Below are 15,160 nucleotides of genomic sequence, written 5' to 3' on the forward strand. Positions count from 1 at the left end.
GATTATGGAGGTAGAAAGATTTTATTATTTGGGAAGTAGAATTACTAAAGATGGACAAAGCAGGAGAGATATAAAATGCCACACAGCCAAGGTGAAATGTACTTTCAGTCAGAAATATAATTTCCTTACATAAAAAATTATTTAATTGTCAGGAAAACATTTTTGAAAGTATATGTTTGGAGCGTAGCTTTATACGGAAGTGAAACTTGGGTGATCGGAGTACCAGAGAAGAAAAGATTAGAAGCTTTTGAAATATGGTGCTAGGAGAATGTTAAAAATCAGATGCGTGGATAAAGTGACAAATGAAAACGTGTTGTGGCAAATTGATGAAGAAAGAAGTGTTTGGAAAAGATAAAGTTAAAAGAAGAGACAGACTTATAGACCACATATTAAGGCATCCTGGAATAGTTGCTTTGAATATTTCCTTCCTTGCCTTTTTTAATGCTTCCATTCCAATCTACAACTGTTATTAAATTTTCATCCTCTTTTATGTGTTTAATTGCTTCATAAACATACTCTACCTCATCCATCATGGGCACTTATAGGCATATAGACATCATCAATCCGACAACAATCCTAAGCCGACAACGATTGTTGTCGACTTATGTTTTGATTTTATCCTTATTACAATGATTCTATCACTGTGGAAACCCCTTGTTCGCTCATTGGGCATAAGAATATGTACAGAAACGAAGGTTCTGAATAGAATACTTTCTGCTGGTTATTTTCCGCTTTGTTGGAAAAGAGGTGTGATTAATCTTCTTTTAAAGGTAGTGACTACCTTCTTCTAAAGTTGCTGTATTTGCAGATTAATGGAAGAGTTTCCTCTCACAAAATCTCTTGATGGAGGACCAGAATGGTTTTCGACCGGGGAAAGGTAAAGAGGATGAAATTTTAGAAGTGATTGAGATCATTACTACTCTGACTCTGTGTATGTCCTGGGTATATTTTTAGACGTACGCATGATGAGATTGGGGTACTACAAAGTTATTTCTGTAACTGATATGCAGTGCTTCATGATAGTGGCACTGAGGTGAGTAAGATACTGTCGAAGGGGTGTCTCCAAGGCAATGTGCTGGGCCCTCTGCTTTGAATTGTGGAGTTCTACTCTCTCATGTGGTTGAGGATGCCCAGTGGATGTCGTGTCATCGCTTATGCCGATGAGAGCTTTTGCTGGCCAAAGGAGATTTGCAGAAAAAGGTCAAATTCCGGGCAACTCAAGCATGTAGAGTATTACAGGTGAGGAACAATCAACACAAAATAGTACTTAGTCCTGAGAAGACCACTATGATGCTGCTGAATGGCCATTTGGTTGTTACGCGATGAGCCCTTGTTTCAATGACCGGCATCCTATTGTTATGTTTCGTTGCAACAGTATTTAGGTGTAATCCTTGATGAGAATTTCAGATTCAATAAGCACTTTCAGAGTACCTTCTCTGCTATTCATAGGGTGGTCCATCCCGATTGGGTTCTAAATTTTAAAACAATGAAAAGTCTGTATAAAAGTGAATGTGAGGTGATTATGCTTTACGCAGCACCTGTTTGGGCAAACAGAATGAAGTATAAAAGCTACCACGATATTCTGTTCTGGACTAAGCGTCTCCTGTTACTTACTGTGACGATAAGGCTGTAGAACTATTTCACTTGTGGCAGTTCTAGTTATCGCAGGTGTTAAATCAATTGATGTCCTTGCATCGGAATGTCATGATGGGCATACTGCCCATCTGCCGTCTATCCCACCATGAGAAAGAGGCCATGCGTTTACCACGGACAGTCTCTTTCCAGACATAAGGGCATTGGAAGTCGCTTCATGGATCTCCCCGAACCAGACAATGGAAATAATTTTTGAGGATATGAGATTAATATTTTGTTACAGCTCAGTTTGTAAATTTTTATTGGCTGTCAGTTTTTTTTTTGATACAGTTTAGATGAGTTTGAAAAATATCTTTTGTTAGTTGATGGGTTTCAACATTGATGGAAATTTCTTTCAAGGCATTTGCATTGGTGTCATCCTGATAGAGGCCAAACTGATGACTGAAATATGTATCTGAAATATAAAGCTCATCAAGACTAGGAACAGAGGGGATGGTGTGGGTACCAGGATCATCACAAAGCAGGGTGTCTTCCCCTATGGAGTCAGGATGGATGGATGGTTAGGACCATTTGCACACATCTGCACATATATGGTGGCATGATTGTATAGTAGGAGTGATTCATCAATAACTATTGTATAATAACAGAACAATAAATCTGTTGAAGCCATACTATGTATATAAGATGGAACAGATAATTGAAACTGACATTGTGTCGTAGATTTAAATTAGGAGCTAATATCTGAGATATTCTAGGAAATAATATAATGATGTTATTGAATCTTGTTGTTTCTTACAACCGTGCATCTGTATTTGACTATTTAATAATTATGTTTTTTTTTGTAATATTCTATTATGTTTGTTCTTGGCAATGATAATGCAAAAACATTTCTTGCCCTAAAAAAAAAAGATAATTGAAACTGAAAATATCAAACTTTACTGGAATAGAATACTAAGAATGGATAGGACCATTAGTTATAATAAGCCAGATATTACATAAATGGATAAGAAGAAAAAATCACACTCCTTACAAATCCTGGTACGCAATCTCACAAAACAAGAAAGCAAGAAGATAGAGATATATGTTGTTCACAGATGAGATAAAAGATATGTGGCATCAGAATGAGGTTAGCATGATACAAATAGTGACAAGTGCTATGGGAGAAATCTCTGTAAATCTCAAGAACTGCCTTACAAAACTGGGTATCAATCATAATGTGATTGACATAATTAGGTATGTGATTAGTGATCATACAACACAACTGAAAAGTACAAAAGTTACCTTCATGATTTCTTGCAGAATGCCTGCTAAAATGTGACTAAAGCCTAGTCATCAACTCAAATCATTGACTGTGAAAACCAACAGTAATAATAATTATAATAACTGTCTTTATTATTGGGACTATGGGAAGGCATGTGTAACTTGGACTCCTCCAACAGCTGGCTTTTTGTGCTATATGTTAAAAATGTTCTGTTATGTTATTTGCATATCTCCTGCAGTTCACTCTTAGAAGAACTTTTATCTCAAAAATAAACAAAAGAATGATTAAAAATTATGTAAATATTAAAAATAACAAAAGATATAATAAAACTGTAATTTAAAGTAAATAATCAAATTGAATAATAAAAAAAACAATTGAAAAGCATTTGAATTAATGTCATCGATTAATTAGGTTTTAACAATCCAGTACACAAATTTCTTGTCCAAATGTAAGAAGATTTGAAGTATTATTATTAACTTGTTTGATTCAGATCAATTTGTATCACAATTGACTATTATTAATTATGTAGTAGTCATTTTTTTTTTTGTAACTGATAAAACTCTGCCCTGGCTTGAAGAAATGTAATTGTTAAGATAATGACTATCTCTGTTTTAGGCATTTTGAGTGTATTTTCATTGGAATTGGTAATATTTCATAGTTATTATCAAGCACAACACATTATATCATTATCATAATTGTTTTTAACCTTTATTGGAAATATGTACTTGTAGTATATGAATTTAAATTGAACCAGCTACATACTTAATAACAGCTTGTGACAAATTCAGGTAAAAGTTTTTTTTCATTTTTAAATTTAATTTTTTACTATTAACAATTAAATTATGTTCATTAAAAATTGTATTGAAAGTACTTGTCTTCATTCAGTGAACTAGTACAAAATAAATTGATAATAGTGTTCTATTCCTTTTTCTTTATTCAATTTTTATTTACCATATTTGTTTATTTACATGATCAGTAATATAGCTGCAACATTAAAACAAATATTTTATCACATTAAAAAGAAATTAATAACTAACTGCATTAAATCAGCTAATGATGTAACTGATGAAAACAAAAAAAAATTACAGGAACCTTACTTCGAATGTAATAACATAAGCATTAGAAAATCAACTGTATAAAGTAACACTAAAAAAAAGATATATTTACAGAAACATAAATTTTATGAATATATTTTACCTAAATATTATTTATTTAGTCAGTTATGTAATTGTTCAGTTGTTACATATTTCACAGTTTTTATCTTACTCATTAAAAGTTTTAATATTATTTTAATACATTAATAGTAATTTCTAAATTTAGAATAAATATTAATTTAACAATTGACAAGTCAATAAAAAGTATGTTATAATAGCAAATATGTTCACATAGCATTTAATTTAAAATATTTACTAAAGGAAAATTTATTTATTTACGTTGTATTTCACCAATATAAAACACATAAAAATTATTACATCTATTACAAAATTTTATATAATCACTCTCCTTGAGTTCCCATTTATACTTACTAGTTTTAAGTCCACACTTTAAATTAAAATTGTTAGTATTCTTAAAGAACTTTGAGAATGCTCAACACCAAGTCCAAATTAGATATTTTAAATAAAAATAAAGGTACAAAATGTAAGTTAAATTTTAAGTTTTTACAAAAAAACTTCTAAAAGCATAGAATTTAATTCAAACTACCATACAATTACAAATCCTTAATTTTGGACCAACTTCAAGAAGTGGAAACTTAAAAAAGAGTTTAATAGAATTACTTTTTATTTTTTGGGCATTTGTATTTTTTTGTTTTAAGTCTTTCAAAGGAAGACTTAAAAATAAAGGAGGATTTTTAAGTCTTTTAAAAATACTTCCAAAGTTTGTTGCTAATAATGCTTCCAGAAGATTTTGCCGGTGTACATGGCGCAAGTGGTAGCATCTCGATCTTTCATCCAGAGGTTCTGGGTTCAAATCCCAGTCAGGCATGGCATTTTCACACATGCTACAAATCATTCATCTCATCCTTTGAAGCAATATCTAATGGCGGTCCCAGAGATTAAACAAAAACAAAAAACAGAAGATATTTCAGAGCTTTTATTCAGCATTTTTGTCAATAGTGGTATTTAATAAAGAATAATGATGATGCCTCTTTTGAAGTGGTTGGCAAATCCCTTTAGTGTATAGCTAAATCATAATATTTGATCTATAGTATATGATATATGTATATTTTAATATGTTTTCATTTAGTATCTTACTTTTTTTAAATTATTATATTTGTCAAATTCATATTGTCTGAAGGGGTTAATGTGGTTTTTATGTAACATTTTCATACAGTGATAATATTTTTTACAAAGATTTTTTTGGAAAGCAATTAACTCAATTTTGTAATGTGAAATTTATAAACTCATTATGGTAATAAAAATATATTAAATTAACAAACACAGCACAGATCAAATATATTATTAAATCAGATACTAAAGGGGTTTTATTATTTTTAATAATATATATATATATAATTATACATAATGTAATTAGGAAAAAAACAAAGAAGATACAGTGGAAGACTGTCCTTGACAGTCATCAGTCATTGTCTGGTATCTGGGGAAAGCTATGCATATGTTCTTAATGGAATAAGATTATACTTTGTGCTATGCAAACCTTCTTCATTCTGTTATGATCAAAAGAGAAAGCATTATTTTAATTTTCACTTTTTTAATTCAATTTTGTTGTTGAATAAAACTTGTTAAATTAAGTACAAAATAAACAAGGTTTACAGTTCACAGAACTTTAGTAATAAATTTAAAAAAACAAAACATATAAACACAAAAAAGTTATTTATTTATTTTTTTTACAGTCTGTGCCCTTAACAAAATCAATAATATAACATATTAGAAAAGATTAGGTATATATTCTAATTAAAATTAAAATATCAGATTTATAAAATAAACATATGTTAAAAAATTAAAATCTGTTTTGATGATAAAATCAGACACAATTTTTAATTGTAAATAAAAAATTTTCAAGACTTGTTTACTCAAGTCTTTAATAAAACTTTTTATACAATTTTTAACTGCATATAAAAACGATTCAAGACTTGTTTATAGATTATTAATTTACTACCAACAAACTACTTCATCTATATAAAGTGTTTCTTTCAATAAATTAAAGTTGTGCACACAAAACTCAACAAACATACACTTGAGTATGCAAAGGCAACTTTAATCTTAATATACAGTAACAACTAGCTCATAACTTTTTATAAGCTAGATTATTATTTAATATAAGATTGTGAAATAAATTAAGACACTTAATTTTGTCAGATGCTATTTTGCATAGGCATTATGCTTTATTCAATTTTAACAAAGGTGTAATATTTAAGAATTTAAATTTATTACCTAATCCATCTAGTTAGATAGGATTGTCTGAGATTAATGCCATACACTTAATGATTTTATTTTAATTTTTTTCTAAACTGCTGTATATTATTTACACACCTCAGTCACTGATTGGAATTTATACAGCTCAGTCACTCAAATGCTGATTTATACCACAGACTAAACAGACAAACTTGCAGTGATGCAACTAGAATTCCATTTTTAAATGAAAAACTGAATTTTTTCTGTATATTTTATCAAAGACTTTATACTGGTAAAGTTTTTATATTAAAAACCAAACATTCATACTCATATCGAATGTCCATAAAGACAAAACATTATATTAACTTTACTTCACTGATTACAAAAATGGATTTTTTATCAATTCTAGAGGTACTTTATTTCGTTTGAATGTATAAATTTGATATGCAAGTGATAGTATCAACATAATAGTTCATAACGGTATAATTTGTAAATATTAACTAGTTTTAAGAAAGTTTTTTTGAATATTTTTTCAATCGCTTAATAATTTTTACCCACAACGGAACAGAGACTGTATGCATTTGGAGTAAGAGTTTGTGTGTGTTCACCATTTTTCTCTAGAACTACTAACCCAATTTCGATTCAGTTTTTGCATTACATAAGTATCACCTCAGAGCAGGTTATTAGATTAGTTTTACAGTTATAAGCTGCCAAGGGGTGCTGCAGTAGATATGTTTCTTCAAAACAGCTTTTGAATGTTTCTAAGTCCTTCTAACTCCAGCAAGGGTACATTATTGTGCGAATTATTAAATAATTTGCACTAGTCTAAATCACATATGACTTATATTGTTTTACCTAATGGTTTTTTGATCATGGGTTTTTAAAATTTTTTAATTTTATGTCTTCTTGTTACAGCTTTGTTTACATATGACAATGTAAATAATAATGAATTATATAATGAATACTAACGTTAAGTGTAGAATAAATAAAATATAATTAAAAGTTAATTATAGTATAATTTTTTTTTACTATCACTGATCACACTACAGGATCACATTTAATAATTATTTTCTGGTTGGTCTATACTTTCAAACTCCTTCAAAACTGTATTGTTTCTTTCTCTTTTCTGACTGTTTCTTATTACTACATTCTCACTTTCTTTTGTGGATTCCTTCATAACCTTGTATCTTCTTTCTGAATATGCTTCTGTTCTCTATGTCTGTATGTTTTATATCTGCAATTTTGAGATAATCTTTGATTTGTTTGAATCAACTGATGTTAGTCACAGGCTGCTCTACCAAAAAACTCTTGGTTAGTCAGTTAGAGCTCATTCTTGTTAAATGCTTGTTATCTTGTTAAATGTTATTATTATCATATGGGCCTTTCAGTAACAATATATTAAAGTTTTAGAGTTTCATATGTGCTGGTAGAAATGTTAATGCCCTTGAATGCAATGGTGGACTGAATTACGTTTGTACAGTTTAATTATGTTTCGTCCAGAGGAGCATGCAACTGCTTAATAACAAGTACTTATATTCAGACTAACAACTCAACCAACATATAGTAGGTCTTTAAACATTTAAAAGGTTAATAATTTACTTCTTGCAAGAGAAATATGTAGTGTTTTAATAGATCCCTAGTTTCTACAATATTTACGTTTCTCTTTGTAAATTTTCATAATCTCTTTGTCTGATTAACAATGTAATTCAAGGATATTAAGAATGATAAATTTAGAATCAGCATAAATAGAAAATGTTTAATATTATTACCTCTATTAAGACTAGTCTTATACTAATAATTGAATCCCAAACATTGCTTTACTGAGAGTATGTTAATTAGATATTTCTTTAAGTATAATAACATGTCATTATTTCTAGATCAAAATAAAAAAAAATTAAGATTAACTTGTAGATTACAACAATCAATAATTAAAATAATTTCTAATGATATTTTAACATCAATAATCAACTGTAATTTAGAAGACAAAAGATCATAAATTTCATAATATTTTTATAACAATTCTGATGTCATTAATATTTTCAAATGTTCGCGGCTCGATCAGGGTATTGAGAGACTGACAATTGAAAATTTTTATATAATTACAATTTATTGGTTTAAAAACATAAGTAAAACAAGACAAATTAGTAATAATAATAGTAAACAACAATCATAAAACTAGTAAAAAAAAGTATAGTAATCACAACCACAATAATAATCAGAATAATAATAATAAAAATAATAATAACAGACAATAAAAAAAATACACAATAATAATTTAAATAATTACACTAATGGCAACAGTAAACAATAATAAGATTAAATGTCAATAACATAAATAATCATAATAAATTCAATAATAATAATAATAATAGTAAACAGAGATTACATATAAAGCAGGATTAAGTAATCGTCAGGATTTATTCTCAGGTAGATAAATAATAAGAACCAGAATTCAGTTCCATTGACAAAAGACATTACATGATTGCTAGTCTTAACACTTTTAACCACTAGTCTTGTATTAAAAACAATAGTACAATAGATAAGACAAGTATAAAGTTCTTTCACGCAAATACATTTGTTGTTCACAAATAAAACTACCCTAACAGTTTATGAATGAAATTTAGTACATTATCTCTTTCACTTATAGTCTTACAGTAACTCACTGAACCATAACTTGTGACATTACCTTAGTTGCACTGACTTAGTTCACTTTGAAATTCGCTCTTCACTGACCTCCTCGCAGAATACTCTTGTTGACTGATGTCTAGTGGACTGATTTACAGAACTCACATCACTGCAGACTTCATCTTGCCAACTCACATGTGCAGACTCTCATCTTGCAGACTCTCCTCGTGGAACTGATTTTTAACTAGTCTTCCCCAGAGTATTTATACTCCTATCCTCTTTACCTGCTGGTCCAGATCCAACTCGAATCATAAGAATGATCAACTGAGCCCTTTCATTCCCATGCATTCCAAACCTTGATCCAGTAACTAACTCTTCTGAAGGAAAAACATGTGTTTATTGCGTGTCAGTGAGCAGTATTACAAAAGATGATTGTTAAATGGACCTGTTACCTTTACTAAAAGGGTTTCTTTTAGCCCCTTTCTGGATTCCTCTCATTATTATATTTTTGACTACTTACTACTTTCTTCTTAATTGGCAGGAATCCTTACTCAGGTCCACTACACTGGTCTTGTTACAATATAAACCATAAATAGAAATTAATCTAAATTTCAGCATCCAAACTAACCCATTCAGAGCAGTCATTCTAATAGATATATTTCTTCCTCTAAGATATTTTTTACAAAAAATAAGTAGAGAAAAAAACAGGTTATTAAATTAAATTTTCTCTAACATATAGGTTGTTTACAACCAACTGAACTTAAGAAATGAATAGAAATGAAGTCAATATAGCATTGCAGTTAGTCATATATTTATTAATTCTACCATTAATTGCAAGTAAAAACAGTGAGGAATATTTTACTATCATTTTGGGATCACCTTCTTCAACAATGAAGTGGATTGCAAGTTACTTAGGATATCTTACATTTTCAGAGTATAATGCGTGTAAGTACAATATTTAATATAACATTTAGTAACATAAGCATATGGTCCTGGGTATGAAGTAAATTATCCCTATGGGTACACATCCTTTTTCCTTATTATTGAGCAGTTCTTCTCCATTATTTGCTAAGTTAACTATAAACAGATTTAAAGACAGTCAAATGAATGAGGCTCTTAAAGAGTAAAATGCTATTTACATCACATATAAGCACTTTGTTTCATTAAGATGTATATAAACTTTTTTAGTTTAATATTAAACAAGATAAACCATTTCTTTAGTTAAAGTAAATTTTATATAAAAAAAAAAAATCTTAAAATATATTACATAAAATACAAAAGTGAATTTATTTTACTTTTTTAAAAGAAAAATATTCTGAGTAATTATTATTTTAACTATTGTGTAGCATGACATAAACTATATATTTATATAATCCACCAGTCATGTTTGGTGATTGACATCATTGCTTAATAATCACCTGCTATAGCATTTATCATTAAATAGCAGAAACCAGGTTCAAAGCCAAGTAAAGATATAATTATTGGATACGTCAAAGACTGATTACAAAAATCAATTGCATTATCTTTGGATTCTATTTTTTTTTTTTATTCTACAGTAAACCAGAATAAGAGGTTTTAAAGTATGAAGCCATATTCCTATTTACAAATGTAGGATTAGTTTTTATTTTTAAATAAATAAGTTAGTTTCCTTACTGAGTATTTATGTTTTTAATAGATAATATAAAATAGTGATTTATGGGAACTCCACACAATTCATTACTTTTTTGGTTAACAGGTACCTAGATTATACCCATAACACAATTATAATAACTAGTCTAAATTGGTATTGGCATTTGCAAATTTTGAATCTGTGAAACTCTTTAATGTGTTTTAAAGCTACTTTCACTTCATTTAGAACAATTGTTTTTTAGTTTCAGCATTAGTTTAGAATTTAAAAAGAAACTTTATCCAGTAGTCTTTCACCAATAGGATCAGAATAATCTACAATCATGCCCAGAGTAGAGGTATTATCTTTTTACTATGGAACCCACTAATTGCCTTTCAAGCTATTAGATAAATCAAACTCAGGCTCTCATTCAGAATAAACCTGAGTGATTCTTATGAAGTGAAACATTTCTACATTCTTGATTCCATGCTACATGTTTTTTATTCAATTTGTTCAGGTTAAGTTTATAACAGCAATTTGTTGTATGTCCACCAATAATTTTACTTTCATCATTAAAATGCTTATGTAAAAGTCTAAACAAAGTGATATTTATAAATTTTATTTTATAGTCTCCAAATAATCTCTTCAAGCATTGACATAGATTTGTACTCATTTTTCTCTGTATGATGCTGAATTTCTCATATACCTTCTGCATAAAATAAAAAAAAAAAAAAAAATAATATATACTTTTCTCCTTATCTGTTTGGTGAAATTTTTTATAGTCATTATCAGTGGTAGCTTATAGCTAAAATTAGTGGGGGTGCTGCTCCAGACAATTTTTTTCTGGGCCTTTTCAAGACCATGGTTAAAGTTTTCTGTAAAATAAAAGAAAAAAAAAAAATCAAATAGAATAGCTGGAAGCAGGATAATAATCTAATTCTACACTTTATCACATTCAAGAATATGGTACATGGTTTTACCATATTTGTGCTTAAAAATCATATTCAGTTTAACCGAATAAATAATAAAATGTCAATACAGATAATATTTTTATTATATTGTATTTATTATATATATATATATATATATATTTTTATAATTTTTATTATGTTTATTTATTATATTTTTATTAAATTATTATCTAATAATATATTATTAGATAATAACTTAATAAAATGTCTGCTTTAAAACACTATAGTGCAATGATGCTTAATCTAAATTTCTATGCACACAGAAACAAATACATAATTAGTTTTTACTAATTACCTTCTCTTTCACCCTTCCAGCCTGTTTTTCAGAAGATTTGGCAATCAAAGAGCCTTTTCTTTCTGCCATCTTCTGATAACTACTGAAAAAACAACTAAACCACTTTCATATTCCTTCCACTGACTGAACTAGAAAAGGGAACGAACAAGGAATGCTCCATACACGCGCAAAGTAAAAAAAAAAAATTACCTTGCACCAGAATACCAGGGTCGGCACTGCGGGAGAGACAGTGCTCGTTCTCCCTTACGTGCAGCTTCCTATGTGCACATGCGCACAACAACCAAACACCATGCCACTGGAACTGTGAAGTGCAAAATTCCATACAAAGATTTTTGTATCTTTTTCATAAACTGGGGGATGGCTACTGACATTAAGCTTAAGGATTATATATTGTACAAGTATAAAGAAAAAAAGGACTCATAATACAAATGATCAATAATAACAATTGTAAATAGAGGATGCTGCAGTTCCACAGTGCATATATGGGAGCCACCATTAGTCATTATCCAAGAGTAAATATTAAAAATCTCTGAAACAAATACCCTAGAATATGTGAAAGATGAAAAACAAGTACTAAAATGCCAGAAGAAATTATTGAAGTAGAAAACAATAGGAATGAATAACTAAATTATTATAACTATCGGCACGTAAGTTGGCGCAAAAAACTACTAGCATTCAGCAAACATTTGGCACAGAACTAGACCGACTGAAAACATTGCCAGTTTAATATAGATAATATTTATAACTAAAAATACTTATGATGCTATTTAATTAAAACTAGTTTAATATCCCAATTAATATTATTATAAAGTACTTTAAATAATTATTTTTTCTACTCGCTTTATTGCTGTAGCTCGCAAATTCCGAATTCGCTGTCAGTAGACTCTAAAGAGCTCGTATTCGATTCTGAATTCACATTTATCACAAAATTCTCAATGTCCACATCATATAGTTTTTCATCTTCAATGTATTTTTTTTTTTAACATTGACAACATGCTCGCAGACATTGCTCCCACCAGCTACAGAGACTTTATGAAATTCCTCTTCAGCTAACTTAAGAACAATCCGACATGTAAAAAGTTGTATTTCTTTTAGCTACTTGCCTTTTCACTTGATTCCAAATCATTTTAGTGGCATTTAAGTCATGGTGATAAGGTGGCAACCGTGGAAGGGTGTGACCATAATTTTCGAAAATGTCATCTATTAGAAATTTCTTTTGATTTTCTTTGTGTAATTTTATAATATTATATAATTCAGTCTTTGTCATAGCAGGAGAACAGTTAATTTGTTGTTCGGCTAACCATTTTATCATAACACTTTTTAAAGAGTTAGAATTTGGCTGCTTTTGTAGCAGAACGTTGTGATATGATGAGTTATTTAGTACAATGATCGACCGAAGTGGCAAGTTGGGAAAACACTTTTCTTGTAACCATTTCATGTACTTTACGGAATCCATCGATTTGTGATAATCTCCTTTCTTATTTGACTCATACATAAATAAAGCATTGTTAATGAATCCTTTATTACAGCCGGCATGAACAATTATTAATAGAGAGCATTTGGAACTGGTGTTTTCAGTCCTTCATGAAGATATGTCTAGCTACGATTTGGTGTCGCATGACTGCTGTGAATGTAGGTTTCATCAGTGTATACAATCGGTCTTCCTTCTTCGCGAAACAAGTAAATTTGTCATAGAAATCTCATTCTTTGCATTTTAATGGCATGTCGTTTTATCAGTATTTTTCGCTTGTCTTTTGTTTTTCCCATCTAAATCCCATTTTACATAATATTCTCCTTAAAGATCTGTCACTCCCTTTCAAATTAATTTCACTTTCACGGGCTTTCTACATAATCTTCTTCTACATAATCTTCTTTAGGAACACATTTTTCGGTTACATAAAATTTATTTATTAAACGCCTCGAAGCATCTGTGTCAAATGAATCAAAACTGCATAGTACTGGATTTTCACGTTATCTCGGCGAAACAAACACGGATGGCTTCTCAGTTTCATTTGATTTCCCTTCTGATATAATTCTTTGGACCGTTAGTTTTGATACTTTTTTCGCTTGAACAACCGTATCAGCACTTCAGTTTTTCTCACTATTCCGGTTCCGGTATTGTTTTATAAAAAGAACAGTTTCCCTCTCCTGACTATGAACTACTGTACCTTTTCCTTCTAACTTCGGCATTTTAAAAGAAGATAACTGTATTGAAATATTAAAAATTTACATGAATGAATTTATGACAAAGTCTTGAGTGAAAACAATACAACAAATAGTAAAAATAATCATTAACAGTTATTAACTTCAATAAGTAAAATATACACCACAATAAAAGTTTCTATAATAACCACTTTTAGAACATAATTACAACCGTAGAGGGAAGACACCCACCTTGTGACGTTACCGGTCGCCACACCATCCCCTACGTTCCAGGCTCTGAGGTGCTTTATCGGAGGTCATCTATAGACCAACTAACTGATTACATCTCACCGTCATCAGCTGGGCCTCGGTTGGGATGCCACCGATGTAAATGCCTCGGCAGACATTTGCATCAGTAAATACATATCAAATTTTGCCTTCACGTAGTCCTCAAACGGACATCTTCACATCCAGCTTAACATGATTCCCTCAAAATAACTAAACGTAACCGCGGACCCCGCGCCTAGTACAGATTTGACAACACCGTTTGTGACTGTGAATGCCTCAGAAAACAAACGAGTTTAAAGTTAAATCAGTGCTACAGTCATACCGATCAAAATTGTGTTTTATGCAACATAGAAAATCAGACCTACACCCAAATAAATCGACCAGTTTAGGTCACCTAACAAGGGGAACGCAACCTCATTCCGATCCGCGCAGGAGCCTGGGAAAACACCGCACCCGCACTAGGTCCCATCATGGTGTCTCGCATGCCATTACCAAGTTACGATCAGGACCGCCATAGGCGGAGGGAAGCCACGCCCCCGGTCGCACGGGCTACCATACCCCAGCAGCGCGCCACCCCCAACAGTGGGAGCCCTAAATCGAATCACAAACAATACCAATATAACCGTGGCACGATGCCAATGCGCCTACCTCCAACCAATCCAATGCCTAAGCCGGAACCCTAGCCACCCGGGATCCTACCACGATCAAGTACCTCGATCAAACTCCCTCTGCAGACTTACACATCGCAAGGGCGCGAAGAAAACCAGCCACTATAGACCATTCCTCGCGGATCATCCAGTTGGTACAGAGATCCAGAAAGGAATGTATTCTCTCAAGTTCCCTAACAACTCGTGAACGTTCGATGTCGAATCGGGGGCAGACGTAGAGGACGCGGTCCACTGTATCATCAGTCCCGCAATCCGGGCATTAACTCTAATCGACCAAACGAAACCTAGCCAAACTCGCCCGAAAGGCACTATGCCTGGAGAGAAACTGTGTGATGTACCGATTGGGGGAGACGCATCT

At 30.9% G+C, this 15,160-nt stretch overlaps 1 protein-coding gene across 1 annotated transcript in view; it reads left to right on the forward strand.

Annotated features, from left to right (window-relative positions):
* The first annotated feature begins 3,517 nt into the window (after positions 1–3,517).
* The window catches only part of Toll-9 (toll-like receptor 9), a 38,474-nt gene continuing 26,831 nt past the window's right edge, over positions 3,518–15,160 (forward strand). Inside the window, exons 1-2 of the mRNA XM_075366549.1 lie at positions 3,518–3,642; positions 9,572–9,777. Coding sequence (XP_075222664.1) covers positions 9,600–9,777 — 178 coding nt within the window. The 5' untranslated portion in view covers positions 3,518–3,642; positions 9,572–9,599. The remainder of the gene's footprint in view (positions 3,643–9,571; positions 9,778–15,160) is intronic.

The sequence above is a fragment of the Lycorma delicatula genome, chromosome 5, assembly GCF_047948215.1.
Source record: "Lycorma delicatula isolate Av1 chromosome 5, ASM4794821v1, whole genome shotgun sequence".
Taxonomy (NCBI): domain Eukaryota; kingdom Metazoa; phylum Arthropoda; class Insecta; order Hemiptera; family Fulgoridae; genus Lycorma; species Lycorma delicatula.